Source organism: Diabrotica undecimpunctata, chromosome 2 (assembly GCF_040954645.1).
Source record: "Diabrotica undecimpunctata isolate CICGRU chromosome 2, icDiaUnde3, whole genome shotgun sequence".
NCBI classification, from domain to species: Eukaryota; Metazoa; Arthropoda; class Insecta; order Coleoptera; family Chrysomelidae; genus Diabrotica; species Diabrotica undecimpunctata.
Genome location: NC_092804.1, coordinates 11225691 through 11249311, shown reverse-complemented (window position 1 = coordinate 11249311; position 23621 = coordinate 11225691). Strand labels below are relative to the sequence as shown.

Sequence of the window (23621 nt, the reverse complement as noted above, 5' to 3'; positions counted from 1 at the left end):
GACCGGTGAGCATCTGATCCACTTGACACATTCAGCATCATTTCTTTTTTCACAAAAATATATTATGAAGATGTCGTTTGGAGAAGCAGAATGTGTTCGTTTGTTATCTTAATCTCAACATAAGTTTCGTTTCGATATTTGGCCATATTGTTGGAAATATAGAATTTTTTAGTTTATCTTTAACGTGCAATAAAAAATTCAACTAATGGATCATCTCTATTTTGACAGCTGTCAATGAATAAGTTTTCGGAATATGTAAAATGCAACTAAAAGTCCGTTAGTATGCAAAAAGAAACGACATAACTATTTAGGAAAAATTCCGGAAGAATGGAAAATAGCAAAAATAACTATGGTATGCAGTGTTAGACAAAAGTCCCATTCCTCCTCGTATCTTTTGAACGTTTATACTTATTTAGGTATATTAGTGAAATTTGGGGGCAGCAAATAAATGGACTTAGGCTTCTCAACTAGTCATAACACTGACACAATAGACAATGAAGTGGAATTCTATGGAAATTCTAATTGGGGTCAGGCAAATCTTTTACTGAGAAAACTATGAAGGAAAACGTAAATTCTATGTAAATGTTAAAAAAACTGACGTAAATGAGTAGCTCACACAAGGAAAACACGATGCAAAGGATATAAAACCGATGCGGGGACATTAGAAGAACACAATATTGCTGATACTTAGTTGGTCCGATACAAAGGTTGTTCAGATAGCCCGTAGAAAGCACTTTATCATACGGAGCGGAAGTGTGGACACTATTAGAAGGTACTAAAAGAAAAATTAATACGGTTGAAACAGGGCTTTAGGGAAGGTGTCAAGTTACATTATTAGACTGTGTCAAAAATGAATAAATTCGGAATAAAATGGGTACAGAAACGACGTTAGTAGATGGAACAAAAGCGAAACAACTGTCCTGGTGGGTACGGCCCCATGAGGGGAGTTCCACACGAAAGATTACCTAACCAAATTTATAATTGGGTCCCGCAAAGAAAAAAAAGAAGAAGGAGAGGCCGCTTAACAAACAAAATCTGTCTGTCGTCTCAACTCTATCTAGATAGTTGAGTGCTTGCACTCGTACCATGAACAACATTTTTTCATGTGTTTTTTTGTGAAATCACCTAATGTGCCGTCTTTTAAAAGTTTTTGGTTGGAAAACTTTAAAAGTTTTTTTTTAACTTTGAAGAATTTTTGTACATTTTTTCACCAATGGGATGCCCTTTTAGTAATGGTACTTTTTAAATTTTTGACCATAGCTCTGAGGATGGCTTTGTAATCCGAAAGAGCAGCTACGAATTAAACATTTTACATAGTTTTAAAATACTTTTGTTTACCATTCAATCATTTCCCCTATATCTATTGTTGTTGCAAACAGTACTACTTTAATTTATCGTGGCTCTAAGGATCAAGCAATCCAAAACCATAAAAAAAATCCTAGAGTTGATATTAAGAAACTTACTCATCAAATACAGAAACGCCTCTTGCAAAAGCAGTAGCTCCCGTTACACCGGGTAATTGTTTGGCTTGAGCTGCTCGTGCTCTGGCTAACAGACCCATTACTGTTCTCTTAGTGGGCGTCATGGACGTTCGCGGTCCCCCAGAGAGAAGTGGCCTCTTGCGGTTGCCTAAAGCTGCTGCAGCAGCTACTGGACATATGGCGGCCGCTCCTGGTTCAGCTGAGGTAGGTGACTGGCCGTTGGTGGGGGCGAGGATGTCAGTTGGAACTGTTGGAGGAGTGTTTCCTGAAAAAAAAAACATTTAGTTAATACATCTGTTAAAAATATAAATTGCAGATAGTTTAATAAATTGTTTTTAATAACATTTTTCCATCACTTCTCTTACAGTGAAAATTGTATCGCATCTAATGCTTGCATCACATTGAGATTAAAAGGATTAATCCATGTAGCTTTAAATCTGTCGATAGCATTTCTAGGGGTAGCAGATTTAATCTAAAGATGGTTGTAGAAGTTTACCAAACTGATAGCGAGTGATACGCCGTTCCGGATACGCTTTTATCCAAAGTTTTCAGGCAGCATAGAACTGGTTTTTCACAGACTTAAATACAGCTCTGTCAAGCGGCTGGAGGTAGTGAGTAGTATGGCTTAAACGTAAGAAATATTAAGTATGACCATCTCACCTAGTATGGCCATTTATCCCAGACTTACCCTAATTACATTTTTCCGTATAGGTTATGATCACTACTAAGGTCTGCACTGTTAGGTTATGTTAGGGTAGGTTAGGTTAGGTTAGGTTAGGTTAGGTTAGGTTAGGTAGCAGAATACTACTGGTATCCTGTCCGTAGTATTGTTGAATTGTGTTAATTATTATAAATAAAGACAGCTTTATTTATAAGCATATTGTACAACATTTTATATTTTAAATAGTCCCCTAATTTAATCTCACTAAAATATTGGTTGATGAATTTAACGAGCTTTCAAGAATTTTCGTTATATATTATAGTTCATTTTTATGAACGAGAGAGTAATTAGCATAATTTTAACTGGTAGCTCCGACCACTCCATGGGCGTGCTCAAGATTAATTGAAAAATTACTTTGAATAATTGTAAAAAATAAATGAATTATTTCAGTGTTATAAAGTGTTATGTGTATGTAAACAAAAGTGAACTTTTTTATCACACACTATATTAGAACTGACTGGCCTACATTAAAAAGGGTTTTAAAAAATTCACATTTTTTTTAATTTTTAAAAATTACAAAAGAGAAAAAGAGTTTTTAAAACCGTCTAAGGTATGTTAAATAGATAAATAAAAATATTAATATAAAACTTACAGCTACTTGTTACAAATCCAAATCAGATTCAGAAGATGAACTTTCAGAACCAAGATTTGTAATAACTGGCTCGATCATTTTATCAGTAATATTGTCCATCTTCCACATTTTTTCCTCTTCTTTAATAGTGTGATTTACTGCCTTTTCCCAGTTTTCAGGTTTTACATTATTTACGGCCTCCAAAAACAACTGTTTAACATCATGAATTTTAAAAGTGGTATTTTTTCTTGAAACTTCAATCTTTATCTGTGCCCATACCAGTTCAATCGGGTTTAATTCACAATGATATGGTGGGGATCTAAGTACTGTCATTCCACGATTTTTGGCAATTTCATCAATTTCGTATTTTTTAAATTTTTCTTTATGAAGGGCACACAACGAATAAAGTTCCTTTCTTATAGATCCGGGATGGTACGTAATATTTTTTGAACTCAGCCAATTCTGCAAGTCTTTTTTTAACCACTTGGTTGTGGGCAGTCCTTCTATAAGTCTGGAGTGATAACTTGCATTATCCATTACTATTACACAGTTCTTAGGAAGAAGATCTATCATTTGTTCGAACCATTCTTGAAAGACATCAGCGTTCATGTCTTCATGGTAGTCACCGGTACGAGTTGATTCAAAAGTTAATAAACCACCTTCAACAAAACCGTCTGAACTGCCAATGTGTACTATTATCAGCCTGCGTCCCTTTCCTGATGGTGGGTTTAAACCAGTAGATAAGTTATTTACAAAAGCGTGCCTTTGACTTGTAACAGTTTCATCCTGCCAAAATTTATTTTGGTGTATGACCCTCGTTGATCCATGTTTCATCAAGATAAAATATTTTTCTTTTTTGGTTTCTCATTTCCTTTATGGTTCTTAGAAAATGTCTTCTCCATATGACAATATCGACTTCGACTACTTCGACTCATTTCTGGGTAATCCTTATCATCTCGAACTGAGACAAGAACTTTATCCAATGTTGGAAATTCTTGTCTAAAGAAGAATTCATGCACTTTCCGTCGAAGTCCTTCTTTAAAATGATATTCTATTTGAAATTTTGGTTTCCCTGGAGCATTACGTGGCATTTGAAAACTACCACATTTCTCTTCTTTAATAACTCTGTAAATCGTAGATTTCCCAACACCAAGTGTACTGCTAACTAACTCAACGGTCTCATCAACACTTTCACATAAACGTTTGTCTGTAAATGATTTAAAACAATTAAATATTAATGTTTTTTCATTAACTGTTAGAGGACCAATTTTTCGGCGTTTACACGGCACTTCCAAATTTTCCATAACACTAGTATACACAATAAACTGCACCTTGCAACTGAAGTACCTACTTTTAGTGAACTGTTAAGAATTTTGAATACGCCACTTGGACCTTCCTATATACAAAATGGAAAAACCCACTATCACATTTTCTGTGGAATAAGTTTAGAAGGTAATTATCTAGTCAATTACTGTCGTAGATTCCTGGAATTAAAGAATTAAATGTTTGATTGTTGAAACCCTTACTTCGTGGAATGCACTCATTTCAGATAAAATAAAACGTTTTATTTTATCTAAAGAATTAAACTTTATTTTGCAAATAGGTAGGTACTTATTAAACTTTTATTGGTTATATATAACCAATAAAATAAACATCTTACATTTCTTGCAAATTCATTAGTACCTGTTAACCTCCATCACTCCGACACTGGCAACCTTATTTAGGGATTAGTAACGCTCACAACTATTGTATTCTATTCTGCTCCAACCTTTATACCTGGTGGTCATACTCAATTTAAAATTGTTTTCCTATATACTTCTGTAAACTTGTTGACAATTATCTGTTTTTCATTGAGTCACCCGTATCAACAGTTTAGGGATTTGCATACATAATTTATTGTTTTATTACTCTCTCATACATAAAAATACACTATAGTGCCGTACAATACAAATAAATTTATTTGAAGCTAAAAAAGGGCAACAAATATAATTTAAACCCTTTTTTTGATACGCCGGTGTTTAAATGCACCACTACTTTAAAGTCCGACCAGCAGCAATTTTTCATCTTTTATAATACCAGTTGACTATTTTAAAACGCTTGGGAGTTGACCCGCAGCTTCAAAACCACTTAAAGTATGTTTGTCACCGAAGAAAATGCATCCATTTGTAGTTTCTTGGGACAACATAAACACGTCAATTATATCAACTCGGTCGTTTATTGCTTTCCAGCTTTAAAATAATAAATGGTAGGCGAAACCGAAGAGTGTAGAGCAAAATAATCGATTTTAAACCTCTAAAGAATTTATCGTAAAAAGAAGGATGTGCTTTATTTTAAATTTTCCAGTAAAGAAGATTCTTTACTAGAATTATTAAACAGTGAAAATTCGAAAAATATACAGTTATCGAAAAAAAAACATCAATTTTTTTGCTTTGGGTTATAACATTTGTAATGTGTAAAATAATCTTTATTGTATATGCACAAAATATAAAACATGTACATGTAAATATGAGAAGAAGAGCTAAGCATATTATAATATCCACCATAAGATAAAAAAATATTTTCAAAACTGAGAAAACATATTTTACTACAATAAACTTCTTAATTTTTGTATTTATCACATTCTAACATTAAATTTACCAATTTATATACGCTACTATAAAATATAATTTGCCTAGATCTATTTAAGTAACTTGCTTTAGATCTAACTAACGTGCTCTCTTGGTGACAAATATTTTATAAAATGGATACAGTTATAAATGTAATAATAATAATAATAATAATAGCGTTTATTGTCCAACAGAATCCATTTATAGCACAAAATACAATACTAAAGTTAAATGAAATATTAATAATTCATAGGTACTAACTAAATAACACATTTTTCGAGTATTTTACCTTAACATAAAGAAACTACTCAATCACTTCTCAGGTAGATCTCAGCCATCCTAGTAAGCTGCTTTAAACTGCAGTGAAATATATCGCAGTAAGCACTTACGGAATTATAATAGTTGCACATAAGAAATAGAGGAGAATTTAACATAAGATTAGTTCTAGCTTGTGTATTTCTGAACGTAATCGAATTTTTCACTGGATAAGATGGAACGTTAAAATTTATTTGTCGAAGAATATCAGGGCAGTCAATGAGATTGTGTAGTAGCTTGTACAGGAATATTAGGGAGGCATTAATTCGTCTAGATTCTAATGATACTACGTCCAAACCGCTACACAACTCACTATTGCTGATGCCCCTCTTGGGATATATGCCGTTAATTTTGAAAGACAAAAATTTAAAAAATTTACGCTGCACCTGCTTTTTAATTTGGATATGTACATCATAAAAAGGTGACCAAATGACAGAGGCATATTCCAGGTTATAGCATACAAAAGTGTAATACAGTAATTTAATTGCCTTGGTATTAGTGAGATTTCGACTATTTCTAATTATGAATCCATAAGATTTAAGTGCTTCTTTAACTTTTAAATTAACATGTTCAACAAAGGTGAGTTTATAATCAAATGTAACTTCAAGGTCTTTAATTTTATTCAAACGTTCAAGTTCATTGCCGTCGATAATATAAGGATGGTATATATTAGACTGTTTCCTAGAATAACTAACTACTTTGCACTTATTGGCATTAAGATTCAAATGATTTGCATTACACCATTCATGTACTCGATTCAGTTCACTCTGCAGAAAATGGCAATCATTAAGGTCGCTTATCAATGAATAAATCTTTAAATCATCGGCATAACATAAACATGGTGCAGAAATTGATTCACACAGATCGTTAATAAATAACAAGAACAATAATGGACCTAGATTAGAACCTTATGGAACCCCTGAAGAAGCTAGGTACTTTTCCGATTTGTAACCATTATAAGCAACAAACTGCGTTCTATTTGACAAGTAAGATCTCATAAAAGTCACGGCATCCTCAGAAAGACCAAAGAGACACAATTTAGAAAGTAATACGCCGTGGTGAATTCTGTCGAACGCCTTCGTAAAGTCTGTGTATATGACGTCAACTTGACCTCTATTATCTAGGGCCGCTGAGATATATTGTGTGACCATTAATAAGTTTGTCACAGTGGACCGATTGGAGACAAAACCATGTTGATATTGAGACAGCTGATTACGAGTGCGTGAGTAAATACGATTATACAAAACTATTTCAAAGACTTTCGATAGATTGCAAATAATGGAAATTGGTCTGTAGTTTTCTTATGTCTGTAATGCTTAATCTGCATAAAATAAAGCATAAACAATGTTACTAAACTAGTACCAAGCTTTTCGTAAAAATAAATAGTAGATTATCATGTTTTTTTACCGCAACCTTATAAATTTTATTATTATGATCCAAATTTTAACATTATCACAAAAAATGATGTTATAGGTCTCATTATGTGCTTTTTGAAGACGAAGCCACATTTCACAAAAACGAAAAAGTGAATAGGCATAATTTTCATTACTATGCAGTAAGCAACCCCACTTCATTAACAGTCAGAGTTTGGGATAGTATTGTTGGGGAATATGTGATTGTCCCACATTTTTTAAGGATAAAGAGATCGCTATGAACGCAAAAAGAAAATTTATGATGGTATACTAGGGTATAATGATATATAGGGTAGAAAAATGAGCTAGTTTGGTCACATACTAATAAATGAAAAATATGAGTTGACGTGATTGGTTATACACGGGAAAGTGGAAGGAAAAAGAGGACAGGGGAGATGACACATGTCCTGGTTAAAAAAGTTAAAGCAATGAAGTGGAAAAATAACAATATATTTTTTTAAAACTGCTGCAGACAGAGTTAAATGGGCCATGATGATCGCTAATGTCCTTAACCCTTTGCCGCTTAGTGGCTTCACTGTGGAGCTGGAGCCAACTTTAAACAAATTTTTTCCTACTGCTCCAGTAGTCGTACGCTAGGATCACCAGATGGAAAGCGATGTATACGTCGCGTATTTCACCTATCATGCTATTACAAAATTCTAGTGGTAGTTATGCATATTACATTATACATTTGGCGCGCTCACACGTGAATGAAAGTGAGGTTATTTATTGCTGTACAAAAACAAACATTCTTCTACTGATAAAAGGTATGTATTGTGTTCATTTGTTGATAAATAGATGAATTTATGTGTTACCGTATTAGGTCTTTATGAACTGCTTAGATAACTAAGTGAATTTTGATATTTTGATTGATGGTTCTATCGGTGGATCGGTAATTAATAGGTATGTTTTGTTACAGAATTCCAAAATTAAAATACGTCTTAATTTGAGTGCAATAACAAGTAATGACGCTTACGATTTACTAAGTGATATCACATCGAAACGATCTGACGTATCAGATTCTAAGGAGAACGAAGATGAAGATATCGACATGACTGAAGTCAGGTATTTTAAATAAACAAAATGATATTTCAGACAATAAGAACAATGTGCATGATAGTGACTGATGCTAAAGATGAGGTATCAGTTATTATTCTTAATAAGTTAAAATAGACCACCTACCCAAATATTGTCTCTAAACTCCATTCTTTCTCAGAAAACGTTGGACAAATGTTCCTGATACTTTAGAGATTCCTTTTAAATTCTGTCTGATTCGTTTAGTGAGAACCTGTTGAATATACTTGTTTTCCAAACAAATTTATACGTAGTCCAAAAAAATAACAAGAACAACACTCCCACAACAGTTGAAAAAATAAAGTGTTTTTGAGAATAAACTTTTTGATGAGAATGAAAAAGTTGCCCAGTTAAACTGCCAATTTTGCTCTCAGGAATCAGTTTATTTCTTCATGTATGACGAAGTAGTTTACGCCAATATATGCCGATGAAGCCCATAAAAAGGGGTTATAGGGTATGGGTACATGCTGATCAGTCGTCAGGATATGTTTTACAATTCCAAATATACTCCGGAAAAGTAAAACATGTAAGGTAGCAACACCTCGGGGCAAGAAGTTACTTACTTATAGTAGTTATAGTTAGTTACTTACTTAGTTATAAACTTATGAAGTTTATTTCGATAACTATTTTAATTCTGTTGCATTACAACGCGACTTTCTAAAAGACAGGATTTATGCATATGGAACAGCTTGAAAAGATAGAAATAAGTTTTCCAAATGAACTTAAAATAAATAAAAAAATGAAAAGGAGTGTTTCAAAGTGCAATGGATAGATAAAAACCCATTCATTTTCTAAGCAATTTTCACAAACCTGAAGAAAATGTAAATGCCACTGTGAAGAGAAAACAAAAGGATGGGACATCAGTGGAAATTAATTGCAAGCCATTAGTAAACGATTACAATAAATATATGGGCTTTGTACGTAAGTCTGAGATATAAGTATCTTGCTACGAATTGGATAGAAAATCTAAAAAGTGGTAGCATAAAATTTTTTTTCCATTTTGTTGACCTTACATTACTAAACTCATATATTGTTATGATGTGTAAAATTGAAAATAATATTGGTGTGCTCTTAATAGATTTCAAAGTACAAAATATAATAATTCAAATAATTCAACTATAAAAGATATTTCGAAGAAATGAAAGTCGATTATCCTGGATGGCCTGTAGTAAACAAAATTTAAGATATGCATAAATTATTTTCTTTGTAAACTATATTCGAGTGACGTGAGTGAGCTTAAGTGAAGTTATAGAACAATGCGACCGGGTTTTCCAAATGGACTTGTACAGTGAATAAGACAATAGAATAGATTATTTAGAAATTAAATTTCTCCGTTAGTTCTTAAGAATTTGTAGAAACCGATTAGCATGTTAATAGTTTTTAGGAAATTAATAATTGTAGGTAAAATTGTTGTTTGTTATCTAAATGGTAGATGGGGATAAGTGTGACGAACTCTGATTGGAGGAGATTGAAAAAAAGTGGGATAGGTATGTAGGAATGAGAGTTTAGCTAGTTTTTTGAGAGAAAAAGATAATCAGTTGTTTTCCAAGGGTGCAAGGCGAACAGTCGTTTTTCTCTGGCGGTTTCCAAGTGATAGTAAGCATTAGAAGTGAATGTTTGTGAGTTTTTGTGGAGTAAGTGTATCTGACGGAAGCTGATCCAGTAAAATATTGTAAGTCATACTTTTCTACTTATATATTCCAAGAGTCATTTAAATAAGTTTAATTAATTAATTAATTAGCTAATTAATTGCTTGGCGCACCTCTGACTTTTAATATCACATTAATATATAATTTTCAAACACACAATAACTGGTGTGGAAAAAACTATTATATACTTATAACGTCTATTAAGGACTTGGTGAAAAGAATCAAAATATGTTGGTCATTGACGTTGTAACTACATATAGCGATTTGACTAAAGTGTATACGAGAAGTATTCACAGAATTATAAAAAAATCCAAACAACGTGAAGGTAAGTCATATACCTCTGTTGAAAAAATCGAAACCAGAGAAACAAACATATTCAGCTTAAAGAGGATATTACGTAGATCTGCCATTCTTAAAACAATTCATGCTTTCTTTTTTCGAAATAAATTTCCGGCCTTAAAGAAAGTCCCAGATAAAATGTATTCCGATGCTTTGATACCCAAAATATCACAACATATATTATTGTAACATTAAGGTAAATAAACAATAAATATGTATAAAAAGAAGTAGGAACAGTATTCTTAGAGAAAGAGAAAATATTATTTAGTGGCAAAGACATTATCGGAAAAAAAAATCCAAGACTATCGTCATGAAGGAGAAAAATCTACTATTTAGACGAAACTTTACTAATTCAAGGCTTTACTGTCTCAAGTTAATATTATCTATAATCACAACCTGACAACAATGTTGTTAAAACTCAAGTATCATTTCTCAGAAATTAGTGTCTAGATTTTTGATACTCAACTCTAGGTGTATCGATTGAACGTCCCAATAGTCTCAATATTCAACAAAATCAATTAAAGAATGATATAATTTCAAATTACTTATTCGACATATTTAATCCTGCCTTTTCTTGCTAGTTTTCAACTATTCAATAGTAAGTTAATTCAAGACCACTCGCCGACTACCCATACAATTACCGAAGCCCAGAAGTATATCAAAGTTTATTGTTCCGAAAGACAAACGACCAGCTTGACATAGAGTTACGCCATTGCCGACCTTCCCACTCTCTAAGAGGAAAACGTAATCCCATACTTAGCGAAAACAAAGAAACACAAAATCGTGTCGAGCACAGTCACTAATTGGGGCTCACACTACCATACCAGCGAGATTTAAGCTTTTTATATTTACGTCTTTTGAACATTTCTTGTTTTATTATTTTCCTTTTACAATGTCGTTTTAATTTCAAAAAACTGTTAATCTTTTATACCGTCAATTATAAACAGTAGAAAGCAGCACTAAAATTATACAGATACTTTGTAGGCGTCATTAAGTTGACTAATAAGCACATTTTCTGCCAATGGAACTTACGAAAATTGTACTAGACAGTTAAACACAATCTCTTTTTTAGTTTTTTTTTCGGCTCAATTTCCGGCTCAATAATCAATCTGGTCCGTTTACAAGACAGTAATCAGTTGCTGTTGGCGGATGCTGTTAGTAACTCGTCTGTTTTTAAAATTTATGCTATTTTTGCAGCGTATAATATTGTTTAAATGGTAACAAAATATTTAAAACTTTGTGCATTTTAATAGACTACAACTGTTTTGCACTTTTTTTCATTGAATTTTATTGAGAAATTGCATTGAAAATTCTTCTTAAAGGTATTTATGAAATTATGAAAACTATTATTTTTTCAAAAATTTTTACAATATCAAAATGAAAAACTGAAATAAGTCTATAAAAACCATAAATGCAGGTTCATTAGAAAAATCTCCTAGTTGTTACAGCTGCAGAGAGTACTTTTATCTTAAGGAAAGATGTTCAAGGCTATGTGCTAGAGAGCAGAGGACTTTTGTCATTCAAAGACATATTCTTATATTATGTGAGTAATTTATCGTATTTTAGAAAAATCTCTGTAGTAACTAATCTTCATTAAGTGCCATCTCCGCGGCGGAGCTCGGCAATCATCATAGCTATAGCTAGCTAGTAACTAATACAAACCAACAATTGAAAAAAGAATAAAGGAGAAGATACACTTTCTAAAATAAAGTGTAGGTTCTAGAAAACTAGAGGTAGAATAATTATTTCATAAATTAAAGAACCATTGTCAACTGCCCTTTTGAATTGCCTTTTAAGAAATTTTTTCACACTTTTTAAGGTGTGTAGGTATCTTTGCTGCTGATCGATTAAAAATTTTCTATCAGAAGAAATCTGAAACAAAAAGCTAAAGCTTATTCATATGTTTTTTGTACCGAAATATACGTGGACGATGCCTTGCACTTGTCTTAAAATGAAAATATTTACTTATAACTTTAGAGCAAGCTCGACAAAATACTTTTCTTTCATCCATTTTAATTCAGAATATAGCTGAATCCGAGCACTTAGTTTGGACATCGCGATATAAAGTCACGGGTTTCGTAATAAAATTACACTATAATTGCACTTTTAAAATGTACCTAAATACACACGTTTACTTTGTTTAAAGCAAAAATCATAAATCACAAAACTAATCTAAATTACGGAGATTCATATAGCTACTTATTCCCAAAAGCTTCACCGACACTTCCGCCCGTTTTGGATTTCGGAAAATCCCGTCCCACTTAAAATGCTACTAATTTACCTAAAACCTTTTATTACTATAGCAGGTATGACCAAAATAATTAAAAGAAACAGAGGTTTATTACTCGGGGACTCTAAATGAACAATTTCAAGAAATCCAGATTTAGCCATACGGCTCACACTCCCTCTAAGGGGAAAATTCACTCATCCCATATACCTACGGTATCAAAAGGATTGAGCTCTGCTGGGATTCTTTCCGTTTTATCGAGCCCTAGATGACTTGGTATGTTGGAGTATCTCCCAAAAATTTTGGTACACATCTGGAAGTGGCGAGGAGTACAGCTTTCTGCATGGTCTTATAGTGATGTTCATTTAGACCCAGCTGTTTTATGTTCTCTAGGAGGTTTTTGGGAATAACACCAGTAGTAGATAGAATAATAGGTACTGCTGGGTACTTTCCATTCTCCATTGTCTCCTGATTTTTTATTATTATAGATTTAGCCATACGGCTCACATTCCCTCTAAGGGGAAAATTCACTCATCCCAGATATCTACGGTACCAAAAGGATTGAGCTCTGGTGGGACTCTTTCCATGTTATCGAATCCTAGGTGACTTGGTATGTCGGTGTATCTCCCAAAAATTTTCGTACGCATTTGGACGTCGAAAGTAACACAGCTTTCTGCATAATCTTATATAGATGTTCATTTAGACCCAGCTTTTTTATGTTTTCTAGGAGGCTCTTCGGGATGACTCCAGTGGTAGAAAGAATAATAGGTATCGTCTGGGTACTTTCCATTCTTCATTGTCTCCTGATTTGTATTTATAGCTCTGTACTTGGCGATCTTTTCGTTGTATTTAACACGTAAATTATTGGTGTTGGGTATCGCCACATCAATAAGTGTTGTTTGCCTAGTAATTTTATTAACTAGTATGAGATCGGGTCTATTATGGGCCACTGGTTGGTCTGTAAGCACAGTGCGGTCCCAGTATAGCTTGTAGTTGTCATTTTCAAGCATTCTATCAGGGACGTATTGATAATAAGGAAGATGGTCGGTTTGGAGAAGTCCCAGTTTGTCAGCTAGTTCTTGGTGAATAATTTTTCCTACTGAGTCATGACGTTCTTTATAATCAGTACCGAGAAATGCCTGGCAGCCACCGGTAAGATGTTGGATGGTTTCTTGGGCTTGGCATCCATATCGGCATTTGTCATTTTGGACTTGAGGATCTTTAACAATATATTTCAGGTAATTTTTAGTTGGAATAACCTGATCCTGAATGGCAAGTAGGAAACCCTCAGTCTCGGGAAAGATCTTTCCTGATGTCAACCAATAGTTCGACGCTGTATTGTCGACATATTCTTGGCTGATCTCATTAAGATGTCACCTATGCAGAGGTTTACTCATCCAGGCGCGCATTTTGTCTTGCTTAGTCAGGTGGTTTACGCGCATTTCTTGTTCCCTCAGTTTAAGCGGCGTCGTATCATCTATTGCGCAAATTGCTCGATGTAAAGTAGTTGTCTCAGCCTGTACCTGAAAATAAGTTCTTAAATTAGCAATTTGTTTATTCAATTGCTCACCTATATCCATAAGTCCTCTTCCCCCTTGATACCGCGGTAATGTTGTTCTCTCTACTGCACTACGTGGATGATGTTTTTGCGCCTTTGTGAGAAGTGTTCTTACTTTCCGCTGAAGACCCTCTATATCCGTTTTTAACCACTTTATAATACCAAATGAGTAGCTCAGCGCGGAACAGGCGTACGTATTTAATGCCTTAAACAAATTTTTACTGTTAAGATATGACCGATTTAGTTGTCTTACTCTTCGCACGAACTCCGATTATTATTATTATTATTATTCCAGATTTAGCCATACGGCTCACACTCCCTCTAAGGGGAAAATTCACTCATCCCAGATACCTACGGTATCAAAAGGATTGAGCTCTGGTGGGACTCTTTCCATGTTATCGAGTCCTAGGTGACTTGGTATGTCGGTGTATCTCCCAAAAATTTTCGTACGCATCTGGACGTCGAAAGTAACACAGCTTTCTGCATAATCTTATATAGATGTTCGTTTAGACCCAGCTTTTTTATGTTTTCTAGGAGGCTCTTCGGGATGACTCCAGTGGTAGAAAGAATAATGGGTATCGTCTGGGTACTTTCCATTCTCCATTGTCTCCTGATTTGTATTTCTAGATCTCTGTACTTGGCGATCTTTTCGTTGTATTTAACTCGTATATTATTGGTGTTGGGTATCGCCACATCAATAAGTGTTGTTTGCCTAGTAATTTTATTAACTAGTATGAGATCGGGTCTATTATTGGCCACTAGTTGGTCTGTAAGCACAGTGCGGTCCCAGTATAGCTTGTAGTTGTCATTTTCAAGCATTCTATCAGGGACGTATTGATAATAAGGAAGATGGTCGGTTTGGAGAAGTCCCAGTTTTTCAGCTAGTTCTTGGTGGATAATCTTTCCTACTGAGTCATGGCGTTCTTTATAATCAGTACCGACAAATGCCTGGCAGCCACCGGTAAGATGTTGGATGGTTTCTTGGGCTTGGCATCCATATCGGCATTTGTCATTTTGGACTTGAGGATCTTTAACAATATATTTCAGGTAATTCTTAGTTGGAATAACCTGATCCTGAATGGCAAGTAGGAAACCCTCAGTCTCGGGAAACATCTTTCCTGATGTCAACCAATAGTTCGACGCTGTATTGTCGACATATTCTTGGCTGATCTCATTGAGATGTCGCCCATGCAGAGGTTTACTCATCCAGGTGCGCATTTTGTCTTGTTTAGTCAGGTGGTTTATGCGCATTTCTTGTTCCCTCAGTTTAAGCGGCGTCGTATCATCTACTGCGCAAATTGCTCGATGTAAAGTAGATGTCTCAGCCTGTACCTGAAAATAAGTTCTTAAATTAGCAATTTGTTTATCCAATTGCTCACCTATATCCATAAGTCCTCTTCCCCCTTGATACCGCGGTAATGTTGTTCTCTCTACTGCACTGCGTGGGTGATGTTTTTGCGCCTTTGTGAGAAGTGTTCTTACTTTCCGCTGAAGATCCTCTATATCTGTTTTTGACCACTTTATAATACCAAATGAGTAGCTCAGCGCGGAACAAGCGTACGTATTTAATGCCTTAAACAAATTTTTACTATTAAGATATGACCGATTTAGTTGTCTTACTCTTCGTACGAACTCCGAAGTTAGTTCAGTTTTCATTTGTTTATGGTCAATTTTCCGCGCTTGTTTTACTCCGAGATATTTGTACATATCATTTTCACTCATTGCCTCGATGTTTTGGCCATCTTGCATATCGAAACCTCCGGGCTGAATCTTTCCTCTGACTATATTTAGTATACGGCACTTGTCTAGTCCAAAATTCATACTGATATCATTTGAGAAATTTTCTACAGTTTTTAGCATCTCATCTAGGTGGTTTCGAGTGGAAGCCATTAGTTTTAAATCATCCATATACAACAGATGATTAAGCTTCGCTACAACAGTGTTGTTATTTTTGATGCTAAAACCTGAGTCAGTAGAGTTCAGCAGCTGAGATAGTGGGTTCATTGCTAGGCAGAACCAAAGTGGACTCAACGAGTCCCCCTGGAAAAGCCCCCGGTTAATAGGGATATTTTCAGTTTCGATATTAATTTCACCCGGTATTTGAAGGTGAATTTTAGTCTTCCACTCTGCCATTATATTCTTCAAAAAGGTCACGAGATTATCATCGACTTTATATATTTTCAATATATCTATAAGCCATTCATGCGGCACTGAATCAAAAGCCTTCTTGTAGTCAATGAAGGCAGTAAAAAGGTTTCTTTTTTTGGTGTATGCCTGGTTAGAAATGACTGAGTCGATAATAAGTTGTTCTTTGCAGCCCATGGAGCCCTTAGCGCATCCTTTCTGTTGAGGCTCTATGATATTGTTCAGAGCACAATGTTGGTAGATACGCCGGGCCACACAGGATGTGACCAATTTGTACAAAGTTGGAAGACAAGTAACTGGGCGGTACTTTGCTGGATCTTGGGTATTACTTTGATCCTTCGGTATTAGATAAGTGGTTCCCTGAGTAAGAAATGATGGTATTTCCTGTGAATTAGAAAGAATATTATTAATAAATACTGTTAAAAGCTCATGAACACTCCAAAACTTCTTTAGCCAGAAGTTTTGAACTCCGTCTGGTCCAGGAGATTTCCAGTTATGAAGCTCTTTGATAATGTTCGAGACTTCTTCAGTGGTGAAAGGTTCATAAGGAATATTACTGTAGTGTTGACAGTTGTTCGTCGTTTGTTCAATCCATCCAGCATTGTTATTATGAGTAGCTGGCGTCGAAAGTTGGTTTCCCCAAAACTCATGAATTTCTTCTTGGCTTGGGTAGGATTTATTATTTGCATTTTCTACAGTGGAATTAAGTTTCCTATAGAAAGCCTTCTCTGCTTGCTCAAAAAGTATGTTGTCGCATTTCCGGTGGTTACTAACTTTGTACCTCCTCAGGCGGCCTGAGTAAACAGATAGTTTTTGTTTTAATGTGTCCAGGCATTGTTGAGGTGTGTTGTTTTCTGGATCATGTCGTGAGTGTCTTAGAGTGTTAAACAATATTTCTTCAGCTCTTTTGATGATTTTTCTACTTCTTACTCCTCTTATGTATTCTGTTATTTGTCCAATGTCCCTACGCAGTAATTCAATCTTCCCCAGCAGTCGTTTTTCCCAGGGTGCTATTCTGTTACCAGTCCTTCCGATGTTGGTACCCCGTCGTGTTCTGATCTTAATGCCCATAACATTAGCAATTGCTGTTGCTGCACAGTAAATCAGCATATGCAAATATTCTAATGTGTGTGCTTATTATTATTATTATTATTATTATTATTATTATTACTATTATTATATAACAAATAAGGACAGAGAAGCGAGCTCCTATTATGCCCAAAAACCAAAAAAATATCCTTATAAAACTAATACCAATTATAAAGTTAAGTAAAGTTAAACATTTAAGTACATCATACAAAAATTGTGAAACAATAAATAAATAATGCGGCCCGAAAATAACATAATCCTATAAATAAAATAAAGCGCTATCAAGTTTTTAAAGATGTTAACTCTAGTTGCCGATATGGTGTCTTGATCCAAATTGTTCCAGATATAATCTATTTAGCAAGAAGTTCACCCTGGACCTTGCAGTAGTTTGTTCTCTCTTTAATTTGTAACGATGACCTCTTAATCTTTCGTCTTGATTTAAAGTGAATGTGGTGTTTAGGTTCCCAAAATTATGATTTAAAATACGGAAGGATATAATTAGGTCACTTCGAAGACGTCGCTGCTCGAATGTCGTAAAATGAGCCATGGATAGTCTATCTTCATATTTAGGTCTTACACGGCCGTATGTATGCCAGTCTTGTGGCTTTACGCTGAACATTTTCAAGTAGGATTTTAACCCGACTGAGATCTGGATTCCACACTGGTCCGGCAAACTCAAGAATATGTCTAACGTATATTGAGTAAAGTTTACTAACAGAGGTTAGAGTTAAAAACATTTACCGATCAAAAACAGTTTCGAGTTTGCACGTTTACACACCGACACTCTGTGATCAGATCAATTTAAGTCACTATTAATTATCACCCCGCCGACATCGTTGTGGGAGGTGACCGGAATGTCCATTAATAAAGTACGGCAGTGATGGGTTATTTTGTCGATATGTAAACCAACGCATTTTTCAATGTTAAGCGAAAGTAACCATTCTGAAGACCATTTGAATATTGCATCAAGATCAAGTTGAAGAACATGCTGGTTAATGGTTTGATTCACATATAACTTCGTATCATCAGCGTAAATGGAAAATTTACTGGATACAATGAGCGGAAGATCACTAGTGTAGATTCAAAAAAGTAGCGGTCCAAGTACTGATCCTTGTGGGACTCCACTCTTGACTGGCTTATTTAGTGAGTATTTCGCAACACGAACCCTGAAGTATCTGTCGGACAGAAAATCTTGAATCCAAATGTTTAACTTTCCGCGGATACCATAGTGACCCAATTTAGCTAGTAATCGACGTTTTGGAACACGGTCGAAAGCTTTGGAGAAGTCTAAGTAAATTACACTGGAGCTTTCTATCGGAGGTAGAAGTTAGCTTTAAACAATTAGCGCATAACAATGTATATAATTAACTTTGTGCTAGTTTTAGATATGAATTATAATTATTGGATTGATAATAAACAGCAAATTTATAGTTATCACTTACTTGAATGTTTAAAAACACAATCACAATAAATAATTTCTTGGTTTTTTAAAACAAGTTTAAAATCAATTTAATTTTAATTTGTCGGAGTGTAGCAAAATACAACCATCTCGATCGAAGTCTGAAGACAAATTTAGAAAATATTGGCGTTATACATTCTTTTTTATAAAAATTTTAATTTTAAAATTTTTTTTATATAGATATATGAAATTTCTTGTAAACATATGAAATCTAAACAATTTCTTTTAAAAATGTGAAATTTATGCAAAATATACCAGATATATAAAAAATGTATTTTACATATATTTCGGTTTCTAAATGATGTTGAAAAAGTCCAAAACAAAAACTTGTTCCTAAATGCAATGAAATATTTCATTTTTACGGATAGTAAACATTAACCCCTTTGTTGCATTTATATCAGAACAATCATGGCTAAATTGGAGAAAATTGTGTAGCGCAACCGCTAATAGGATTCTCTTTTGAAGCCAATACAGAATGAAAGATTAGGGGAGAATGAAAACGTAAGTAGGTATATAATAAGCAGTGTTACTCGACGCAGTACTCAAAGGGTGGATGTAATTTCGCGAAAAGCGCAAGTAGTTTAATATTCCGTTTCCCGACGAAAATTACGTGCAATAACGAAACCGGGAATTTTGTTTGTTTGCTGCTGGATTCTTATTTTCTTTGTGCACGCTACATGCCGTCCCATTTGTTATTAAAATGGTGCAAGAAGTAATGGGTTTATCATTTCAAAAATGTTCTGTTGCTTAAAATTATGCATATTTCGCACTTCAAAGGTATTTAAATTTACTCCAAAAGTACCTAATTAAAATTTTGTTTCAAAACGAGATAAAACGACAAAAAACTGCTCGAAACGCTTTGTGTTAATATTACGCTTTTTTCACATTTTGAACTGCATAAAATATATATATATATATATATATATATATATATATATATATATATATATATATATATATAATAACGGATTTATTACGGCTGTCGCCGCTTCTCCGCCCCCAATTTCCATCTTTTTCTGTCATATGCAGTTGCTTCTTCTAAGTCTCTTGCCGCCATGCTTCATCAATATCGTTGCGCCAACTTCTCCGTGGTCGTCTTCTCTTTCTTCTTTCAGGAGGGATCCATTCCAGTACTCTCCTAGGCTATCTGTACTCTGGCATTCTTTTAACATGTCCGAACCAGATTAATTGTTTTCTTTCTATGTCATCATTGATATTTCTCTCCATTTTCATTTTGTTTCTTATTTGTTCGTTTCTAACTCTCTCCAGTTTCGATCTACCGCAGCTTCGTCTCAGATAATCCATTTCTGTCGTCATAAGTTTGTTTCTATTAGCTTTGATGACGTCCCATACTTCCGAACCGTAAAGTGTAATACTTTGGACTATACTACCGTAAATGTGTTTTTTGGTTTCTCGTCGAATTGTTTTTGCCAGAGAAGAGAGTTTAAGGCACGGGTCGCTGCTCTGCCCTTGTTTATTCTTTCCCTGATTTCATCTGCGCTATTTCCCTTCTTGTTGAAAATGACCCCCAAATATTTGAAGGATTGCACGCCTTTGATTTTGTCGTCTTCCAAGACTAGGTCACATATTTCATCTGTTCTCACTGAGAGATATTCACATTTTGTCATATTCATGTTTAGACCTGCCACCTCATATTCTTCTTGCAGTTTTCTTACCATATAGCTAAGATCGTAGCTGTCTTCGGCAATTACTACCTGGTCATCCGCAAAGAAAAGTGTATATAGCTTGTTTTCTTCCACCGTTATTCCCATGTTTCTACATTTTTTTACCCATTTCACTAAGGATCTGTCCAAATAGATTTTAAATAAGGTGGGTGACAGACAGCAGCCTTGTCTTAGTCCTTTTGTTGTTTGAAAAGGAGAGGTGATTTCTTGTCCCATTTTAAATCTTGCAAAGTTTTGTTCGTAATATTTTTGAGTGGCGTTAATAAGAATTGGGTTTATTTTCAAGTTACCCATTTCTATCTATAGTTGGGAGATCGATACACTGTCATATGCTTTTTCCAAATCTATTAAAGCTATATGAGTTTCTCTATTTCTCTGCACTTGTTTTTCCATTGCAATTTTTAATGTGAAGATATTATCCATAGTGGAGCGTCCGGCCCTAAATCCCGCTTGTTCTTCGGGTTGTATGTCTTTAATATCATTTTCTATCAGGTTTCGTAGTACTTTTGAGTATAGTCGGCCTATAGTAGCAATCACTGCGATCCCTCTATAGTTTTTAGGATCCATCTTTGTGCCTTTCTTGTGTATTGGAGAGATATACGATTGTCTCCATTCTTCTGGAACTTCTTCTCCGTTTAAGCATCTTTCGAATAATTTTCGGATCATCTCAAACAGTTTTGATGATCCATACCTAATCAACTCTGGATGTATTCCGCCTGGGCCTGGAGATTTTTTAAATTTCATTCCCTTAACTGCTTCATTCACTTGTTCTATTGATATTTCGATTTTTCCTTCTACTTCCACTTGTTCATTTGTCTGTTTAAACCTTTCTCTTCTCTCTGTTAATAAGTTCTCAAAATGCTCTACCCATGTGTTCTCTGGTATTCTATTTATTATGACTTGGTTTTTTGTCGTTGTTCTCATCGTTTTTATAGTTCTCCATGCTTCAGAGCTCTTTGTCCCTCCTATATGGTTGTCTAGGTAATGGCATTTTTGTTCCCATGTACTATTTTTCTTTTTAACCACTTCTCGTTTGACTTCTTTATTCAAGTTTTTATATTGTTGTTTTGTATGTTCGTCTCCCTGTTGTAATAACTGTAGATATACTTCCTTCTTTCTTTTTACTTCTTCTTTACCTTCTTTCACTTCTTTATCCCACCAATATGGTTTATCTACTCTTCGTACCTGTGGCCCTAAGGCTTCTAGCGCTGCGTCTTTCATGCAGTTTTTCGTATGTTCGTATTCATCCGTCGTTGATCTGTGTGATTCCTGTAGTTTTTGTGTTAGTCTCCAGGAGTAAAGTAACTGTGTGCTCTCGTTATCTAGATTATCTAAGGTGTACGTAGTTCTCTCTATTTTTTTTCTGTGTTCTTTGTTGATATCTGTGTGGTTCCTGTCTACGAATGGTGTATATATTTTTTCTATTATCAGGCAGTGGTCCGAGCCGCACTCTGCTCCTCTATTCACCTTTACGTCCTGTACTCTTAACTTAGTTTGTTGTCTTGTTATGAAATAATCTATTATCGATTTTAGACCTCTTGTGTGCTGATACCAGGTGTATTTATGTATGTTCTTGTGGGCGAAAAAACCATTCAAAATCTTTAACTCATATTGTTGGCATATATTTATGAGTCTTTCTCCGTTGTTGTTAACAGTTTCTTCTCCATGCATGCCTACCACTTTACTTTGAACTTGTTTTCCTACTCTGGCATTCAGGTCTCCTCCGCATAAAATAGTCATCGAAAAAATCTTTATTAACAAATTAAAATTAAAAATGGTTGTAAAAATTACTGAAAAATAAAATATGTTGATAATTTAGTTATTACCAAGTTTACCAGAAGTATATGGCAATTGTCATTTGAAATTGGAGATCAAATGGTTGGAGTTTGGGTCTTAGAGATAAAAAAGCCTGTCTAGGTCTTTGCTATGCTAAAACTCTATGACTCTAACAGAACATACCAACAAATCCTACTTCCACGTCCACTTTCGTGACCCATGGGCAATGCATGGCATGCAATAGGTGTATGCTATATAGTTCACAGGAGGGGTGATGGCTAGATGGCTGATGGAAGTTTTCGACGCTACAAAACTGGAACAGATCGGCTAAGGTATGGTAAACATAACAGAAGAGTTCCAAAGCGAGACATACTGGACGACAAAAGTTACGAACGAAGAATAAATGATGTAAAAACCTTCACCTGGAGTGTAACAACCCTATATCAAAGTAAAAAAATAAAGAATCTTTGTAAAGAACTATCACATTACCAGTTAGGTATCACAATCATACAAGAAGTACGGTGGATTGGTCAAGAAATATTAAATAACTGACAACAAGGTGTATAATGTGTCTTAATAACAGACATAACGTTGGAACAGCTTTCATAGTCCAAGGTAGATCACTGCAAATAGTCCTTGACTTCAAACCGATCAGCAAGAGTAAGTGTTTTAAGAATCAAGGGCAAATTCTTCAATGTGAGTATAATGAATGTACAACCAACGGAAGAAAGGGATGAGAAACAAAAATAGTAGTTTTATGAAAAATTGGAATCCGCTAATGATATATGATAAACTCATTTCTCTCTCATACATCACCACAGGTCTTATCTAGTAACTATATAGTACGCCTTCTAAAGATCTACAAATACCAAATGTAGCTTTCTTTTCTTTAAGCTATATTTCTCTATCAATTGTCTCAAAGAAAACAAGACATCCGATTCCTCTTTCCTGGCATAAACTTAAACTGCTCTTATATCTATGTCTCTCTCCTCCATGCATTGAACATCTTTCTTCTTTATATATCCCAGTCATAATTTGTCACAACATATCAGTCCCTTCGTTTCCTAGAGCCTTCCAAAAGTCCACAAGTTTTTTCACGTTCTAATATTGAACAATTATTAAATTGTTTATAAATTATACGCATAAATGACCTAGCTATATTTAAGCCACTTGATAGAGATTTGACTAACACGCTCTCTTTTTTGTCAGTAGAAATGGTTTTACTCTCTATGCAGTTTGTTACTAATGCCATTGTAAGATAGTTTCTAAATAAGTCTGTCGATCTTTTAATGAAGAAGAATATATATTAATTTTGTCCAGTCCTCTACCCAGATGCAAATTTCCCGTATTCTTTGGGAAATTTGGTGCATTATATCCACTCCGATGTCATCTCGGGTCCACATCATTTTGCTTGAAGTGAACAGTATAGTCAAGAGATCTGGGAGTTCAGGAAACTGAGATCTCAGAAGCTCCGAAGAAGATATCAGATAGGATATCGAAATTCCGGTATAGGG

At 34.6% G+C, this 23621-nt stretch overlaps 1 protein-coding gene across 2 annotated transcripts in view; it reads right to left on the bottom strand.

Annotated features, from left to right (window-relative positions):
* The window catches only part of LOC140434177 (uncharacterized), a 929087-nt gene that overhangs the window by 15929 nt on the left and 889537 nt on the right, over positions 1-23621 (bottom strand). For both annotated transcript variants that reach the window (XM_072522244.1, XM_072522245.1), the window contains exon 8: positions 1464-1746. In XM_072522244.1, the coding sequence (XP_072378345.1) occupies positions 1464-1746 (283 nt within the window). The remainder of the gene's footprint in view (positions 1-1463; positions 1747-23621) is intronic.